Raw genomic sequence first — 19,692 nt, forward strand, 5'->3', positions numbered from 1 at the left:
ATATGGCTGTTCTTGTATCTAAAATAATCTGTCTTTTCATATAGTCCCATTTAAACATTGATTCACGTTTCATCATTCCATGTTGTTGTTTAAGCCCAGCCATCCCCCAAGCCCCTCACAGCCCATGCTCACTCCCCCACCAGTGGACTGGGGAGCGAATTGTAAGGGTAAAAGCTAGAAAAACTGTGCAGTGAGATAAAAACAGTTTAATAGAGAAAGCAAAAGCTGTGCACACAAGGAAAGCGAAACAAGCAATTAATTCTTGGCTTCCCAGGTGCAGTCAGGTGTTTCACACCTTCAGGGCCCCATCACACATTACAGTGACCCGGGAGAACAAACACCATCACTCCAAATGTCCTCCCTTTCTGCTCCTTCCTCTGGCTTTATGTACTAGAAAATACTCCTTTGATCTGCTCTCCCAGCTGTGTCCCCTCCCAGTATCCCTCCCCAGCCCTCTCCCCAGGACGTCAGTATGAAAACCAGAAAAGGCCTTGGTTATCTGCAAGCCCTCCTCAGCAATAACAAAAAGATCTCTGTATTACCCTCACTGTGTTCAGCACAAATCCAATACACAGCCCCATACCAACCACTAGGAAAAAAAATTACCTCTGCCTTAGCCAAAACCAGCACATCGAGGAACAAGAAGAAATAGATAACTTCATCATAATGACTCTTTAATGGCTAGCTTTTCAGTTTCCCATTTTCACAATGCAACTCTGCTGCAGCTTACTTGTTGCTAGTGTTGGGTACTAAGTGTCCACAGGTGCTAGATAATTAATAAATCTTTTTAATGGAGGAAAAGAGGCACAAACCCATCCTTTGCTGATGTTATTTTTGTGAGGTTGATAGCAATCCAAAGCCAAGACTTGCAGAACCGCATTTGAGAAGTTTGCAAAGAACAAATATGAATTCGTCAGTTGACTCTTGTTATTTACTCTTTGTCCAATAAAACAGTACATTTTGATAAAAGGTTTGGAGGAGTGGTTTTCACATGACCATGTAATGCTTAATCTGGCAATGTTTAATTTCCTCCAAAAGAAGCAGTGCCCACTGTGGTTGACCATTATAATTTATCCACATGGCTTCAATTCCAGTGAAACACAGTAGATGTGAAAGGCATTCCACATGAATCTTAAAATTCAAATGAAGAAGGCAACACAAAGGGACTCAATTCAAACCAACTAACATAAACATTACAATACATAGGCTGGGATGAAACCTGTCTTCTGAAATGTTCTTCATTTAAACACTGAAAACTTGAACTGCTATCACTGTAACTCTTAATGGTTTCTGACATAGTATAGTCTTCTGAAAAACTGCATTAGATGTAGCTACATCTTTATGTGAAGTTATTGTACCTAAAGCTAATAAATGCACGTAATAGTTGTCATTAAAATGTGAAAACAATTTCAGAAGTGTGAAAACTAAGGGTATTTGATACCTTTTTTGATGTGATTTGTTCTTTCCTTATAGGACCAATGGGACTTTAGGCAGTTAGAGAACACACTGTATACTTTCTGCACCTAGGCAGTACTATGGAATAATAGTGGGTGCAGTGCATTGTATTCCCTGCATATTACCTTCAGAATTATAGGAGAGTAAAATATATATTATTTTACTGCAGGACTTAGAAGCATTGCTTAAGTTCATACATGCTGTAGAAGACAATCTGTCAAAGTGTAAGAAGCTCTGTGCCTGGAAAAATGTATTAAATAGGTTAGGTATACTATGAGGAAACAACAAAATACAGGGAAATAAAACCATTTTTAAGAAGAGCACAGATCTGGAATATAAATCCTTGCAATATACTTCAGAGTCTACAGTTCATGCTGTAATAGTTTTCTTTTTCTTTAACCTTCTTTAAGTATTTTTGATGTAACTGCACTTAAAAATACTCAGAACTACTGCATGTAGTCACCCATCATAGCAGGCCATTCTCTTTGAGCCCTCAGGTACAGTCTACAAAGCTCTGTAGGCTGTCCCTTCTGTAATACTTCTTTTTTTTAATTTGTTTTATTTTTGTTGAGGCTTGTTATATATATAGATCTATGGGACAGATAGGTTGCAACATAGAATCCAGAATTTATATATATATATATATATGTGTGTGTGTGTGTGTGTAAAGTATATTACTTGTTAACTGGTGGGCTTCAGCAAGGGGAAGAGTTGAGGAACTGACTCCTTTATTTAAAAAACTCCCACATTTCTGTGATTTTTTTCACAAATGTCTTGGTTTTGAAAGACAGTTGTCTGCCAGGGAAAGCTAGAACTTCCCTTGGAATAGAGAGTGTAAACCCCTTTCCCTCCAAATTATTACCATTTTGCAATTAGGGGCTTTCAGGCAAAGATAGGGGAATAGGAGTAACAGTTCTTTACTAGGAATATTTAAAAAAAAAAAAATACAAATGTAATAGTACGGAAAAAAAACAAGCAAGCAAACAAAAATCCTAGAAAAACCTTGACAGGTTCAGGGATATGACCTGGCACCCTGTTGGTCAGGGTGTTGGAAGCAGTCCAAATAAATCCTCCTGGAGTAACAGATGTGGTTCTGTGGAGTAGAGATGGTCCTGTAGAAAGTCCAGTGGGGATGAGGTGGGTCTGGTCTTCCACCAGGGGTCCAGTAGAAGAAAACAGATAACCTGGTGGTCTTCAGTCCCAGTTTTTATCTAGCTAGGAACAGCTGGCTCCTCCCCACTGTGTGGAACATCTCCCAGTGGGATGATGGAATGTGTCATGTCACTGGTGGGCCCTAATGGCCCATTATCAGCAGATGTCCCCCTGGAGGATGGAGGGGTGGTGAAAGAGATAAGAAACACTGCTCCACCTGGGTTTAATAGCTGGGCCATTATCAGAAGGCATCCGTTCCCCTCCCCTCTGGAATTACAAGAGATAAGGAAAAAACATCTCCACAACAGCTTTCAACAGATGAAATAGAATACACTTTTTTTTGTTGTTACATAACCCAAGACAACTGAATATATAAGTGAATAAACTGGTTTATGAATTGTTAAAATGGACATTTTTCCAGTCAATAAGAATGCAAGAATTGAACAACAGTAATATGAAGAGCATAGTACTCACTGTCTAAGTTACAAGAAAGCACATTCCATAGCTTTTTATTTTTACCTGCAAGGAATTATACTGTAAATAAAATAATATATTCTATTATTATATTATATTATATTATATTATATTATATTATATTATATTATATTAGTTACTTTTATTTCAGTCTGAGTTACACATTTTGTTGTGGTTTCAGCAGTTCTGATTCTGTATCCATGCAGTCCTTGCAAATAGATTGGCAGTTTACAAGCAAATAATGCTAAAGGCAAAATAGTTATTCTAATTTCTTTCCCACTTTTTTTTCTATTCTTTTTTCTTCAAGTAGGAGAAAGATTACTTTATATGTGTGTCTTAATCAGTAACAGAATTGTTGTTTTAGAGTATGAGAAAACTGTTGTCACTTTGTGGTCAACATTTCTTTGACCAGGAAACTGACTTTAGGTTCTGCATGTCTCAGAAATTTAAAAGAAATCAGGCGGATTATCCCAATTCTCTGCATTAAGACAGTTTGTATAAAAAAAACCGACAAACAACAAACTGGTGTAATTGTCACTTGCTGGAGTTTGCAGTTGTGGATTATTCTGGGATATCCATCTGGATATGCATATTTCATTTCCTTGTCCCACAAATGTTGCATGCTACCAACTTGTTTTAACTTTGGAGCTCTAAATTAAGGCCGGTTCCTTTGCTCATCCCACAAATCTTTAATGTTTTTAACTGCATGCAGCCTGAGAGAGCCACTTTGGTTTCAAGAGCAGCAGACCAGCGTATGTTTACATAATTCCTCAGCCATGATGACAGTGGTCTCTGTGCTGCTTTTTTTCTTGATTGTTTTCTGCTGGTTTTCATATAACATGTTTTATCGCAGTGTCTTCAGTCTGCCCCTTGAACAGCAATGGAAATCAAAGGAACAGCAACTGAAACTGCAAATTGCTAAACTAGAGACAGCTATCAAAACTGATTTAGCAGACAAAAATGAAATCCTTGACAAGATCAAAGTAGAAAGAGGTATGTTCCTCAAAAAAATAATATTTTCTCAATATGTGAGATTATACCCATATTGGAGTTGAGATATACTGCCCAGAAAAGCATAGTCTCTCTTGCTGGTGTTTTCAAAGGTGCGTTTTAAGTGTACATTTGCTAAATATACCTAAGTTATGACTATCTGTTAAGTGCTAAAATTGACCCAATACATAATATGGGCTGAATGAGGCTCATATAATTTCAACTGCTTTCATTCGTCATTTGTTGGATTTGTATTTACTCTTTATTCGGTATTTCTTCTCTTCTCTACACTGAAAGTTCTTATGGAAAAGAGACTCCTGACAGTCTCTCCCAAATTATAAACCACTATTCTGTTCACTGTACAAAGCTGCATGGAGCCCATATAGGCCCGTGGTGACATTTGTCTTTCAATTCCATTAATTCAGAATTTGTTCATATTTTCAGTATATACTAACTTTTATTTACAGCATTGTACATTTAAAATAACACAGTTTTCTTTTAATCTAATGAACAGATTATTTTATATGTTTTCTTCATGCTCTAGGAAAACTTCTTAGCGAATACTGACCTTGCAATCTTTATCTCAACACTGATTACTGTAGCAGTATATAATTTACAAAAGACAAGCACAGGTAGAAAGTGAAAATATTTAGTTTAGAGTTGATTCTTCAAATGTGTAGTTTTAAGATGTGTATTTCTGTGAACAATTTAAAGGAATGAAGTGGGCCAACTTGTTGTGAATAATTCTTATGATTATGGCTTGGGGTCAGTATGGGCTTAACATTAGGATTCTCAGTAGCTCTGCTGACTTCAAATGCCAGACTGAATATTTAAACATTTTATTTGACCACAGCAAGTGTTTGCAAAATTAGTCTTAACTCATACTAAAATAAAGATGCCTTAGCTACATTATTATGAAGTTATGATGTAGTAACAGTTGTTTCTCGTAGCATGATTATGAAAAAATGGGCATTCCATCTTCTTTCCTTCCTGTGGGCATTATGTTTAACTGTCAAGTGTTACCATCCCTTCCCCAGATACACTGAAACACCAGTGTACTACACTTCCAATTTCTTGTGAATTGACTTACTGCAGCTGGAGTAGATATTCTAATATCCTTCTAGGCCTCTGTATCTAAAATTTGATTACAGCTCTGTCTTTCACAAAACGTAGGCAGTATAACTTTCTTCAGTCATGTATTTCAGAGTATCTGCCTTTGCTGCACACTTCTGTTTGAATTCAGTAGGAGAATTGAAATTAATGTTTGTCATAACATACTGCCTAGAACTAGTGTAAAAATAATGGCTTGTCTATTCTTTGTAGTTTGTCATATGAATCTTTTTCCCAAACTACTTTTCCAGGTCTAAAAAAGATGGTAAAATAAATGACACCTTGAAAATTCTTAATGCTACAGGAGACCAATATCATCTTGACATTTTACATGTCCTCTTTCTGTATTTCCCTGTAATTTGATCTGAATGTTTTAGTAGTATTTTTCTGGCCATAACATCATCATATGCTTTGTAATACTTAAAAGAAATGTATTTAGACAGATATAGAATAACACTCTAACTATGTTTTGGGTTTTTTTCTTAATATGGTACTTGCAAAAGCTATATTACCTTTCCATCAGTCTTATTTCCATTAGACATTTTATTCTCATGTTTCTTGTCTTATCAGTATCTCCCAGATTCTCAGCCATCATTTACAATAGCTGTTTGGTTCATGTTCATTGAAGCTTACTAACAGTAGTGTTTCATGCAGACTTTAAAAGACTGAGATAAGTTAATACAAGATCTAATTTGAAACGATTCCTATAGCAAGGATTTTTGGCATTCATAAATTCATACAGTGTACGTGTTTACTTAATTGTCTAAATGCTTCTTATTTTACATGAATAAAATGTTATGCATTGCTGCATTTATTGTTCATATAGTACGGTTTTACAGAGTACACTATTTGCTAAGTACAGGTTTTTTTATGGTTGTCTTATCAGAGAAGTATTTATTGTGTCAGTGAAAGCTGACATCTTGCAAAAATTAACCCTGTCCTAATCAGAACAGGGACATGAAGATTTCCCCATGCAAAATACATTAGTTTCTGGATTTTGTAATGAAAATTTCATGCATATGTTAATATGAGAAAATCAAGTTTGTAATTTTTTAAACTATGTTTAATTAAGTGTAATATTTTGTTCTTCTATATCAAGACCAAAAGGAAAAACTAATGCAGGACAACAAAGACTTGCAGTTACGCTACCTGGAACAAAAGGAGCAACTAGAAGATCTGAAAAATCAAGTGAAGTTTTTGACCAAGGTGAACTATATTTTTGTTTCAAATATGAGAAAAAAACCTATGTTTTATGCATAGTGCAGATACTTCTTAAAAGTCAAAGAATATAGAAAAATAAGTGTTTATTTATTCATGCTATCAAGCAAAATATCATGTCTAGTGAGAATGTATCTTGTTTTTCTGAATTTATTTCTTCGATTCACGTCTGATAACACCTTTCCATTAAGTTTCAGGAAGGTGATCTTGGTGTGGCAGAACTTAATGAAACCCTCATAAAGGTAACTTACAAAGAATGAGGGGTTGGAACTAGATGATATTTAGAATCCCTTTCAACCCAAACCATTCTAGAATTCTGTATTTTGCATTCTCTTATTTTCTTGTTTGTGCAAGGGGTTTTTGTTGGTTTGTTGGGTTTGCTGTGTTTCTACACACCTGTAATTTTCAAGGGCTGAATTATGCAAGCATGTTTTAGTAGTTGTAATGTTTCAAGCTCAAATCCCGATACATTCTAGTCTACCTCATTCCTCTTTTTGTGTTACCATGTGCTTAAAGTTTATAAAGTTCTGCTTACTGTTGTACCAAAAGGATATGCCAGTGTTGCATTTTGGCACAAATACATGGACATCTTTTGCAAAAGTCTTTTCTAGCAATTTTTCAAATGTGCTCCAGGATCGAAAGCAGCAAAAGAATATGGACCTTCTGTTCTTAGAAAAAGTGGAAGATGATATCCATAAAGATTTACAACACTCCATGCAGGAGCTGCAGTTAACACATGCGGAAACAGTGCAAGAACTTGAAAAGACAAGGAATTTGTTACTTGTGCAGCACAAAATTAGCAAAGATTACCAGGTACTAAACTCTACTCCCAGTAGAAAATAACCTGATAATAACATTTTAACCTTTGTAGCTCTGACACTTGTAATAATTAAGACTTGCAAATTCAACAACAAAGCCAGTCTGTGCATAGGGAAACAAACATAAAATCTGCTGTTGCTGAAGGTATTGTCGTCCAAGTGACTCTAAACTGTAGTCTTTTAGCTCATCCTGCCCTTAACCCTCAGACTGTGCCTTCTTGGGATTATCTCTGAGCACCTGCCAGGTCTTCACAGGTAACATAGTAAATGTGCTTATCAAATAAGCTTCCTTTTCCATACCACTCTGCTTTCACTGTCTTCTTTCTAATTCCACTCTTGGAGTATTGCAGATCATTTTTTGTCTTTTCATTCATTTAATTAGCATTTAAAATAACAAAATCATTAAAGAAATGGTTAGGTATATTGTCCTAAAACCAAAGCTACTCTGTTTTTCCTCATGATGTTTTTAGATTTTGCTGAAATTAGAACTGATTTGTTGTATTGATAAATGAGAAACTGCTGCCATTTTTGCATACTGTAAATGTTATTTTCTCAAATCTAGCTGTATTTTAACTTGCAGCCAAAAGCATGTGCAACATCAGTAGAGACAATGCTCAGAAGTTCTTTTTACATGCAATTTTTTTTCAGACTGAAGTAGAAACAATGACAAGAAAGATGGAAAGTCTACAGAAAGACTGTGAGTTAAAACTGGAACAATATAGCCATCTTCTCGATATTAGAGCTGCACGTATCAGAAAACTAGAAGGTATCTTTAAATTATATTCTGTTTTTTAAATCTATATTTTATCTCTTTCAAATTACTGTTGTAAATTTTTTCTCCAGTTGAAACATTTTTCCATTCCTAAAGCTGGTAGAAAGGTCAGTTCTTTCATGGAAAGCTATTTATTCCAGTTAATTTCTATTGACTTAAATGACAAATCCAACAGTATTTTTATACTGCAGCTATTGCTGAATAAGAATAAAATTACCAAACTTAGGTTTTTTTTAATAAATCATACTTTTATGGTCAGCCTTTTACTTTGCAGTGCTATCATTACAGAATTACTTTGTGCTACTAAAATCCGTCAAGTCTTGTTATAATCTACTGACATAGTATTTAAACAGAATGAGTTTCAAGTATTTCTTAGTGCCTTCACTGTGTAAAAGGTGCATAGGAAGCCTCAAATAGGATATTTTACAAACTCTGATGTTGAAACAGTTTTCACATTTTGTCATCAGGTTGCATCTACTGCATCATGGTTTATGTCCTAATTCTGTAAGCATGTATTTTGATTTCTTAGAATCATATAATCCCAGAATGGCTTGGGTTGGAACCCATCTTGTTCCAAACCCCTGCCAGGGGCAGGACACTTCCCACTAGAAGACTACTCAGAGCCCCATCCAACCTGTGTTAGCCACTTACTAACCACTTACCACCTGAGGCTGGGAAGCATACGAAGGTCTTTGCTGATAGTTCTGTCCACACAAGATATAATAGATATTTAAAGTCAGATATATTATTTCTGTCTCTGGCAAATTTAGATCAACTGTACAAAAACATGCATCTTAAATCTCTGTTACGTTTGCACTGTGATACTTACTTTGAATATTGCATAAGACTTCTGAATTTTTGCTTTTTAACTCCCTTATAACCTGATAATAACTGCTAGGGGCCTACTGTGTCTCTGTATACTGAGGCAGCTCATTGAGGAAATACTCTTGACTGTTGTCAGTGTGCTCAGCAGGAATTCAGTGTATGAATTCTTTTTGGTAATGCCTTTATGGCATTATTACATTATTAATGTAATTGAATTATGCTTTTATCATTTGTTCTCAGTCATTAATTGTATTTGATTTTTTAAAAGACCATCATATTATAGCTCTATTTCATCTGTTGCAGCCCAACTAAAAGACATTGTCTATGATACAAAACCACTTAAGTCCAGATCAGAAGTATTGCCATGTGATCCAGTGGGTGGATTTGTTGAAACTGTTCATTTAGAAAGAGGAGAGAACCTGTTTGAAATTCATATCAGCAAAGTGATCTTCTCTTCTGAAGCTATGCACGCTTTCGGTGACTGGGAACCTGCGACCTTTTGTACTTACGCATTTTATGACTTTGAACTTCAGATAACCCCAGTAGTTCATGGGAACGCCCCATCATATGACTTCACTTCTCAGTTTCTTCTGCAGTCTGATGACAGCTTCTTTCACTACATACAGGAAAACAGCATCACACTTGAGGTTCATCGTGCGTACGGCATAGATTATGAAACAATTGCTTCTTGTCAGCTTAAGTTCCATGAAATCTTGGAAAACAACGGCAAGATCTACAACACAGCAAATTTAGTTGGTAGTTAATATATCACAAAGTATTCTGTTTCATTATGTATCACTGTATTGCATGCGATAAATAATGCATATTTGCATATTTCCAAAAATTAATTTTCGCATTACTATTTCAAAAGAAAAAAAAAAAAGTGCTTACAAGAATGCTATTTTCTGTTGGATGTGCGGCGTGTTCTTATGATTCTACCAACACTTGTGGAAAGCTGGGATGAGTGCAATTTTGTCCATAATGGCTTATAGCCACAGGGTAAGAGGAGAAAAAAACCCTAAACAAGAGGCACCCCCACTTTGCCCATATCAAACATCAGTGCTTTATATCTGGCCTGAATGTCATAAGTATGTTTTGTCGTTCCTTTTCAATAAACATAGGAAGAAATGGTGTAATCTAAACTGGTAAGACAAAGGTCACCATATAATAGTAAAAATGGTACAGATTATGGTGATTATGGTTAATAATATTCCTATAGTAGCATAATCTAGGAGGGTGTTTATTTACATTTTGTGTATTATTTTAGGCACATTCATATTCATTATACTAAAATAATTTTAAGGTATTCTGGACAAGACAGTTTTAAGAAGTATTGAATGTTCTATGCTGCTTTTTCTTCTAGAAACATTTTGTCAGATCAGCATATTCAGTGACCTCTTAAATACCCACTGTTGTAGGGAATCTGGTTTAATAAGGCATTGTAAAGTGGTACTTTTGCCAGTAATTTAAATTGCATACCACTTTTTGGGACTCTTCTAATTGTTAACATACAAAACTGTCCTAACCTTTATTTGCCTTAAGGAGATAAAAATATTGAACTTCTATTTGACCCTGTAGTAAAAATGTAAGTAGGGAAAAATGGTCATGTTTTGATTTTGGATAATACAAGGGGAGCCTGAGTTGTTGTTTCGGTTTCTAACATGAACTACAGCTCTCCCGTCACAAGCGCTGGTGTAATACATAGGCATGATCTTTAACTTGTGGCTATTCTATAAATCTTTAATTTGTGTTTTTTCCTAGCTTTTGAGTAACATACCTTAATATTGAAAAGAAAATTAATGCAATCCCCTATTTATTCCTTAGGAAAAACAGGACACATTCAAAATTATGGTACTGTAGAATACTGGATCAGGTTACAAGTTCCTATGGACCAAGCAATTATTCCCTACAAACAGAGGTCAAAGGCTCTGGGATATATAACATCCAGTTTTAGGGAACATGAACAACCATCCAAGGTATGTTTGGGTCTATACTTGATAGAGAGAATTGCTTCATGGAGAAGAGAAGCTTCAGGGTGACGTACCTGCGGCCTTCCAGTACCTGAGGAAGCCTACAAGAAAGATGGAGAGAGGCTTTTTACAAGGGCACAGAACAAGGGGGAATGACTTCAGACTCAGAGAAAGTTGGTTTAGATGAGAAGGCAGAAATTCTTCATAGAATCATAGAATAGGCTGAGTCAGAAGGCACCCATCAGGATCATTGAGTGGAACTCCTGGTCCTACACAGACACCCCAGCAATCCTGCCCTGTGCCTGAGAGCATTGTCCAAATGCTTGTGGAGCTCTGGTCATGGCCCCAAGGGCCATGACCATTCCCTGGGAAACTCGTTCAGTGCCCGACCACCCTCTGTAGAGAGAACCTGTTCCTGATGTCCAACCTATCCCTCTCCTGACACAGCTCCTTTGACTGGCACAGGTTGCCCAGAAAAGCTGGGGCTGCCCCATCCCTGCAAATGTCCAAGGCCAGGCTGGACAGGGATTGGAGCACCTGGTCTAGTGGAGGATGTCCCTGCCCATGGCAGGGAGTTTGGGACTAAATTTTAAGTTCCCTTCCAATCCAAGCCATTCTGTGATTCTGTGAAAGTTTTGATAAACTGTTCAATTCTTTCTTTTTAAGTTCAAATAGCTTAGGTCAAGTCTTGATATGTTCAAAGTGTAATATAGCTAAAGATTCTTGAACTGGAAAATGTTAGCAGTTTTTCATATAAAGAGATCAAGAACCAGTTGAATTATACCTTGTCTGAAGAGGCAAAGTCTTAAGATTAGTTATTTATTTTTACTGAAATTGTCACTAGAACATTTGACATTATATTTCAATTTCTTGAGCTGTAAGTGACAGATGTTTTAGTATCATACTCATGAATTTTAAACCAACTAGGTGTTGGATCCGTAGAATGGGTGAAGCAGTTGCTCAAAAAGGTCTTGAAGTTCATAACGTTGGAGTATTATGAGACTGAGATTCCTTCACATTGGGCTTTTTACTGGGTTTTTTAGCTGGATATTGGAGAGAATTTTGACAATATAATTCACTGTACAATCACATTTAAATATGGGCCACAGAAAATGAAGAGACTTTCGGACATCTTTAACAGTTGTTTAAGAAATAAAAGCAAGCAGGTTGAAATGTATAAATTAAAATAGTAGAGTTTTTAGCGGACTTTTTTTAACCTGAGCTGTTTAAAATACTCTGTCTGGAGTAACTCTAATGTTTTATATTGTTCCATAATGTAAATTTATATTATATATAGAATCTGCATGGGTGCCATGATGTAATCTGAGAAGTATGTTGTGAATGAGTTCTGTTAAACTGTGTCTGATTAGAAGTGAATTTAGTGCCATTAGATTTGGCTTTGAAAAAAATTAGGCTTCCTCATAATTTACTGTAAAATAAGATGGCAATAAATGATCTTCAATATATTTGTTTATTACAGACACCAACACTCAAAATGAAGCAGCGTGCAGCTCAAGCACACAAGAGAGTCTCTTTTCTGGATCTTAGTACAATACAGATGGCAGTAAGTTCTAAGTATTTCTGTCATGCATGTTGAAAACATGAAAAGCTGCTTATGGCTCCATATGGGCAATTTGTAGAACTAATAATCAAGAACACTGTATTATTTTAGCAGCACAATACTGGGATGTCCCAGGCAATGAATGATAGCATAGTACTGCATATAGGTGGAGGACACAATGCAGTGATATTTGTGTGACTCCCTCAGAACTGCTTCATATCCTCCACAGCTCACAAGCTTCAGTTTCTACTGGCTTAGGGCAGATTCTACCAGGACCAATAAGTTTGCTCGGCACTGTGTTTCTCAGCTCTCTGCGTTATTCAAATGTCTTTCTACAGTGTACCACTTGCACTGCATATAAATGGCTCTGTAGAAACCAGCTTGATCCAAGCAGATCCTGATTGTTGGGCAAAGGAATCACCTCTAAAATGAAGTTTAACAGCTGAGATTGCACACATTCTGAAAATAATTATACTTCTTAACTTGGGATACACTGTCATCTGTACATCCTTCCAGAGCCTTAGAGAGTCTGCATGGAACTAACACAAATATATTTGCTGCATTGTGTAAATTTTCATCTGAAATAATTTGCATTCAGAGAGCTAAGAATAGGTTATGTTTAGTCTTTTAAGTAAATCCAGTAGGTTCTTTATCAGGCAGTTATAAAAGGTTATGTTTATATATTACATATAATATTAATAATATTGCATTAATTAAAAACTAGTGGGTTTTTTCCTTTCATAAATTTTATTCTTTGAAAAGGTAACATCAATTTTCAATTAACAGCTTTAGTTTACTATAACTAGAACTTAACTGAGACTATACAGTATAGACTAGAAATAATTAAATCTGTTGCATTTATTAACTTTAAAAGATAAAAATATAATCTAATCTTTTGAGAGCTTAGATACGAAAAATTGAAATGTTAGCTGGATAGTTGCACACACTAAATATCTTCAGCTGTTCAAACAGTAACATCTCAAAGTTTGACAATTTTTCACAAACTAGGATTTTCTAAGTGAGACAGCTACTTGATCTCCATCAGATGTATTCATTGCTGGGCTGGCAGCTCCTCTAGATGTTTTTAAAATCTAAACCTCATTGTCTGGTGAAAGACAAAGTACTATTAGGCCTAAGTAATGAAACAGTTGGGCCTTCTCGGATGTCTAAGTCTTGTGATGAAATAGCAAGAAAGTGTCCATGCAGAAAAAACATTCGACAGATTAAAAGGGGAAGTCTGTTTCATTTTCCAGTTAATTTTCTGAATAGGAGAGAATCTAGTTCTTAATAAAAGTTCTTATCAATGTGATATATGCTGAAGCAAATAGAAAAGGAGACTCACTAAAAAGTGGGATGAATGGTTTGACTCACCCAAACTGCTTGTAAGAATTGTCCAGCCTCATCTGTAGAAGCTATAGCACAGGATAGAACCAGTGATGCTAATGCAGGGAGGCAAAGGAGGATGTCTTCTGTCCAAATACTCCTCCCCAGCAAATCTATACCTACTTTCGTATATTAATTGTCTACTATATATTAAAGGCTTCCCCTTGTTTTATTTCTAACTTAGGGCTCTGTATTTGAAAATAATATGGGAGTACTTTACCACTTAAACTGCAATTCCATGGGGTTCACTACAATTATAATGATGACTTAACTACAGATTTGAGATAGTAACATTCATACCAAAATCAATTCACATGCACACAGGTAAAATTATGTGCAGGCCTATGTGTGTAAATTTAGCTATCAAAAGTTCTTCTTGGGTTCAGTGAAATACTAGCATCAAATCCCTTTGTATTTCCCAGCTGGCAAAGCTTACACCTCAAAGAATGTGGAAATGTGTGTTATCAGCCCAGGCTTCATTGTCAGTGACAGTCTTTCAGATATCACAGACCTGGGGGTATGCAAGCTCTGAGGGGCCCCACTCAGAATGGATAGTGTAGTGGAGCCACTGCTGTCCAGGAGAGCTCAGAGGGTTTCACTCAGGATTGCTGTTTATAGGGTTGCAAGATGGTTGATGTTGGTCATCAGTTTCCCTATTGGCCAAAACATGAATCAATTGCTCATGGTCTTTTTTCCCAAAGTGCAGCAGCAATGATACCATTATACTCAGGCTACAATTCAGGTAAATGGTTTACCAAGGTTGAAAAAGACAATTCTTTGTCCTTTGTTTTCCACCTTGGTTAGGCAGCTGATGTTTCTGTTTGTGCCCACTTAGACCATGCCAGAGCTCCTGGTACAATCTGGCGGTGCCTCACAATTTGTCTGACAGGGTCGAGATACTCCACTGCTGAGCTGGCTTTTAAGGAGTGTCTGAGATCACAGAGCAGGACTGTGGATGATGTAGGAGGGATGCACCACCACAGTATGTACCATTTCAAGGAGAAGAAAAGTATTAAATAGTATTAAATATTGTATTTTGTGTTGGCCCAACTGGTTGTAAAAGTAAGTTGTGGCAGATTGGAAAACTGTAGTTTCTAGTGGTATACTGTTGTTTCTAATGGTATAACAGTGTTTAATCACTGGCTCTTACCTTACTTTTACTTTCCTACTTGAAAACTCATCTGGCACTTTGATTGAGAAAAGTCTCTCTCTGACCATATCAGGTGGTGTTGGTCAATTAGAATAATCAAAAAATGTTCTCTGTGAAACTTTCATCCAGAAAGTGCAACTCTGTCACTGCAGGAATTAAGAAGAATGGCTAAACATTGTATAAAACACAGTGGTTATGACACATCTATAACAAAAACGAATATAAGACACAAAGCCAGTTTTCTATGACCTGAAAACTTCTAGGATAATTTTGATTTATAGAACAAGGCTCTATTTTGTTTGTTAACATTGCTTTTCTTTGTGTGGCTCCAAATGTGTTAGAACAGAAATAATTCTTCAGGTGCAGTTTTGGAAAAGTCGGATGTTCTGTGGGCAGCTGAAAGTTTTTTCATGGATTCTGAGTGTGGGAGGTGAGGCATTAGTGCCTCTGTGAAAAATTGAGTCGTACAGGAGAATTGTTGGATAATAAATAACACACAGGTAGTAAAGCAGTGCAAATTTTCATGGAAGGTGCCTTGTCTGTAGTGCAGTATCCACTGATGAGGTACTGTTCTGTGTAATTGAACTCAAAGAGAAGGAAAAAAATAAGATTACTTCAGAGTACATTGTGCACGGAAGATATTTTACCTTAGATGACATGTTTATATTGTGTAGCAAAACTGATTCTATTTTTATATTATATTAGTTTGCTTTTGAGATAGAAAATACTGTATAAGTTAGAAAATTGTTAAGTGAATAAGGCAGTGGTGGTGTTTTCTGTGTGTTTTGGGGTTTCTTCAAGACTGAGTCTTGGAGAACTTGTAGAAAAAGATTAAATATAAATTAATCTGGAAATTAAACAGGCTGTGTATATGTTGACAGATACAATATTATTATAATAGTTATGTTTTCACAAATATGGTTAGATAAATGTCTTTCTGCTGTACGAATTATATGTTACAGAAGTTGACACATTCTCATTGCTTCCTGCACTGCATAACAAATACAACTGTTAAAAGGCTCTGGATAATGAACAAGGGCCGTAACTCTTCAAGCTTTGAACTTTAGTAACTTCTGCTATTCAAGGACTTTTATAAAGACTGTAAGTTTATCTTTTTCTGTAGCATGGGGTACAGGAGGCTAAACAGCTGGCAGGTGACAAAGTGAAGGAGATGGCTGAAGAAATTCAGCAGGAAAAAGAAGAGCTCTCTCGTCTGTCTGAGAAGCAGTTGGCTGACCAAACATTGATTACTTCTAGAGATGAGACAGAAATAATTGAAGAATTGGAGCCAGAAGGTAGAATTCATTGTTATTAATAAGTAGCTGTATTTTCTGAAAAATCTGTCTCTTTCCATTTCTTACTAGTAGTGGAAGCTGCCTCACTATGAGAAACTTCATGACATAAATTATATCCTGGTTTACTTTATGGCTGAAGCTGAGTGGTGGATGTGTTTTCTTCCCAAAAATCTCATATATGACTTAGATTTGTAAAATAGTAAAGGAAACCTGGCTTCTATTTTAAATGTCTTCATATTCTCCCTTAGAACTGGAATCCAAAGATTATTTTAATGAATATCCTCTTTTTGTCTGCAGATAACTGCCAGTGCTGATACTGCAATCCTTTCAGACAGTGAGAGGGCTCTAGTATGCCATATCACATATGTGACATTAAGTTGTTATATTTATTTAAAGATTATAAAAGCCAGGTCATCCTCTTCCACCTCCGAGCTTAAACTGTTTATTATGGCAATAACCAAGTCCATGATACCAAGTTTAAAATAAAAGCAGAAGCAGAATGCTAAAATTCTATGTTTAGTTGTTTGTAGCTTTTGCATAAGAATTCATTAAAACGATTGGAAAAACTTACTGCATGTTTTTCCAATCTTTTTAATGAATTCTTATGCAAAAGCTGGAAACAAGTAAACATAAAAAATTGAAAAATGCTCTAGAATGTTCCAGAAAATAATGCACCTGCGTACAAAACTACTTTTTTATTAAAGAAAAAAGGTGCATTCTTCTTTTACATATGCATGATGTTAAAGGAGGTCAGAGGAAATCAACAAATTCAGGCCATATTCTTAAATAAAGCTAACATTCATATTCATAAATAAAGCTAAATAAAGTTGTGCATACTTAGTTCATTACAGGACTAACTCTATTTGCCACCTTGCATTTGGAAAACTTTACTATTTTTTTAACAAACCAGGAAAAATACAGATTAGATGACTCTAAAGGTGATTGATTCACAGTGGTAATCTCCTTCAAGGAAGAAAATACTTAGCTGGCACTTACTCTTCTTATATTGGAAAAGGAAATTTATTGCTATCAGATTTCTTACTAAGTCTTAGGTGGTCTAAAATATAGTGGGTGTTACCTGCATTGATTTTTTTTTTTTTTTTTTTTTTTTTTTTTTTTAAGATCAAGAAGATCATCAAGAGGATGATGCTGTTGAATCAATAAAAACCGACAGTGATGACTGTATTATTTCAAGTCCAGTATCCACAAATATTAAACAGCTGAGTCAGAGTATACGTGGCAATTATTTGGTAAGACTGAGAAAAGTATTTTAAGCCTAATGTCGTCTAAGAGTAGCTTTGCTGTACCTAACATTAGTTTTCAATGAAGCTGTACATGTACAGTATCAAGTCTCTTGACTTATTCTTAAAACCAGCAATTCAGGACTTGAAATCATACATACAAAATACCACGACATAATATAAATTTGGAAAATTTACTTTGAACCATATTTCAATAGGACAGTTCTCAAAAAAAAAAAAATCTCACTTTCAAATCTAACATTGACCGAACAATCTTAACCATAAAATTGGTACTTAAAATTAACAGGTTTTAATGTTCTGCAATGTGATATCCTAGAGTTAGTTTTATTTTTTGTAGTGCTCTTTTCAAGGCTATGTGGTATCTTTCAAAGTAACTAGCAACAAGAAACATGTATAAGAAATACTCCTCCTTTTTTTTTTTTAAGCTGCAGAAAGTACATCTTAAAGAAGCTACATGACTTCAGCTACGGTTGGTTTCTAGAAACACTGTCACTTATATGTTCTTCAGAAAAATACAGAAGGAGCTTTTGAAGATTGCATTATTTAATGTTAAAAAATTCCACATATACTTTTGAGAACTAAAATGAATACTAGTAATCACTGTTAAGTCAAACTATAATACAGTTGCTCTGTACCTTTCTAGTCATCCTGTGTTATATTTTAGCAAAATTATTTAAGAACAATTCTGAGAGGATTTTGTATGATTAATTTCCTATTCATCAGTTCCTACGTCACTCCATTGATCTGTTCTTCGGTAACAATGAGCATGTTCATGAATGGTAATAACAACAGGAAAAGCTATACATTATTAAGGCAACATGTGTGATAAAAGTTGGGTTTTAAAAATACACGTTACTTTACTTGAAAATCACTGCCTTTTATCTTTTGAGATAATTATCTTGCTGGTACTCAAATACTCTAAATAATGGAGATCATTGTGTTAATTTTCCTACAAATCTGAATTGTATGCCAGACTGGGTAAATAATTTAAAATCATACCAGGGTTTTTTTGTATGTTGCAAATTAGACAATTCATGAGTATTTCTTAGATATATTGATTATAAGGCATGTCTAAGAAATTTTCCAGAGTCGAGTTGTTTCACTTGCTTCTTTATTTTTTCTTCTTGTCTTGATCATAAAATACTTCATTTTGTTTCATTTAATTTATAAATTTTAATATGAAAAGCACACTCAAGTCAAAGACTTGAATGACATTTGGTAGCTATTTAATTTACTAGATTTTAGGGAAAAAAAATTGCTAAAGCCATGTATCTGTATTAGTAGAGACAGAATGGTGTGGAATTTTTTCTGTCATCCTAGTAGAATTTCCATGAACCTGCTGAATAGTGAAAGAACTTTATTGAAATATTGATCCAGGTTTGGATTTTTAGTTAAAATGTCACAGGATACATAATAAAAGGAAAAGTCTTTTGAAAGGAGGGGGTGAAATTATTTCATCAAACGCTTGAAAGAACTTGACAGCAATGGAAATTGTTCTGTGTGGTGGATATTTTTACAATAGGATACATTGCTTTTCATTTTAATAGTTTATAATTTGCTCAGCAAAATGTAAGCTATCTCCATATTAAATAAGAACATTAATTTGGAGTTTGGAATGAATGTAGAAAGCTAATACTTTGAATGCGATTTAGTACTTCAAGTGATTTAAGTTTAGAAATAAAAATTGTCAAAATATTCCCATATAGAAGAAATATTTTCAATAAAGTTATGAAAAGAAAGTAATATATTGAAAAGAAATAAGTAAAAAAAAAAAATAATATTTCTATTTTCAGTGTATTCTGTTTGCTCGTTGAAGAACCCTATAAGGAACAGGAAAACATAATTTCCGTTAAAGATAATCAGAGAAGGTTCTGGTGAAGAAAAATTGGGATATTACTTTGATTATCACATAGTTCATTATTTGAGGTTGAATTCTTTACAAATAAATTATTACTTTACATGCCTAACAATTTTGTGATTTGGTGGATTTTTATTGGACTGTTTGTAGTATAATCTGCAGTAGGTACTAACAATTCTCTTTTATTTAGAAAACTTTGGTACCTTGTATTACTGACAGTATTTTAAGCAGTTATAGGATCACTTTGCTGTGTAGGTAAAAATGATGACAGCTGAAATTTGTGGTTCAGATAGCATTTTTACATAAAGAAAACCAGCAGATTATAACTACGACTACTGCAAAAATATTTTAAACATTGAATCATCAGTATTTCTTGCAACAACAGTCTTAGCTACAAAC

The 19,692-nt window shown here is 35.0% G+C and overlaps 1 protein-coding gene across 4 annotated transcripts in view; it reads left to right on the forward strand.

Annotated features, from left to right (window-relative positions):
- The window catches only part of RPGRIP1L (RPGRIP1 like), a 44,604-nt gene that overhangs the window by 14,144 nt on the left and 10,768 nt on the right, over positions 1-19,692 (forward strand). For 2 of the 4 annotated variants that reach the window (XM_040084011.2, XM_040084012.2), the window contains exons 10-19: positions 3,935-4,074; positions 6,281-6,387; positions 6,591-6,641; positions 7,033-7,212; positions 7,866-7,983; positions 9,118-9,570; positions 10,639-10,790; positions 12,265-12,348; positions 16,002-16,173; positions 17,296-17,423. In XM_040084011.2, the coding sequence (XP_039939945.1) occupies positions 3,935-4,074; positions 6,281-6,387; positions 6,591-6,641; positions 7,033-7,212; positions 7,866-7,983; positions 9,118-9,570; positions 10,639-10,790; positions 12,265-12,348; positions 16,002-16,173; positions 17,296-17,423 (1,585 nt within the window). The remainder of the gene's footprint in view (positions 1-3,934; positions 4,075-6,280; positions 6,388-6,590; positions 6,642-7,032; positions 7,213-7,865; positions 7,984-9,117; positions 9,571-10,638; positions 10,791-12,264; positions 12,349-16,001; positions 16,174-17,295; positions 17,424-19,692) is intronic. The other 2 variants (XM_058423221.1, XM_058423222.1) reach the window with 2 other exon arrangements.

This window comes from Hirundo rustica, chromosome 21, assembly GCF_015227805.2.
Source record: "Hirundo rustica isolate bHirRus1 chromosome 21, bHirRus1.pri.v3, whole genome shotgun sequence".
Classification (NCBI taxonomy): domain Eukaryota; kingdom Metazoa; phylum Chordata; class Aves; order Passeriformes; family Hirundinidae; genus Hirundo; species Hirundo rustica.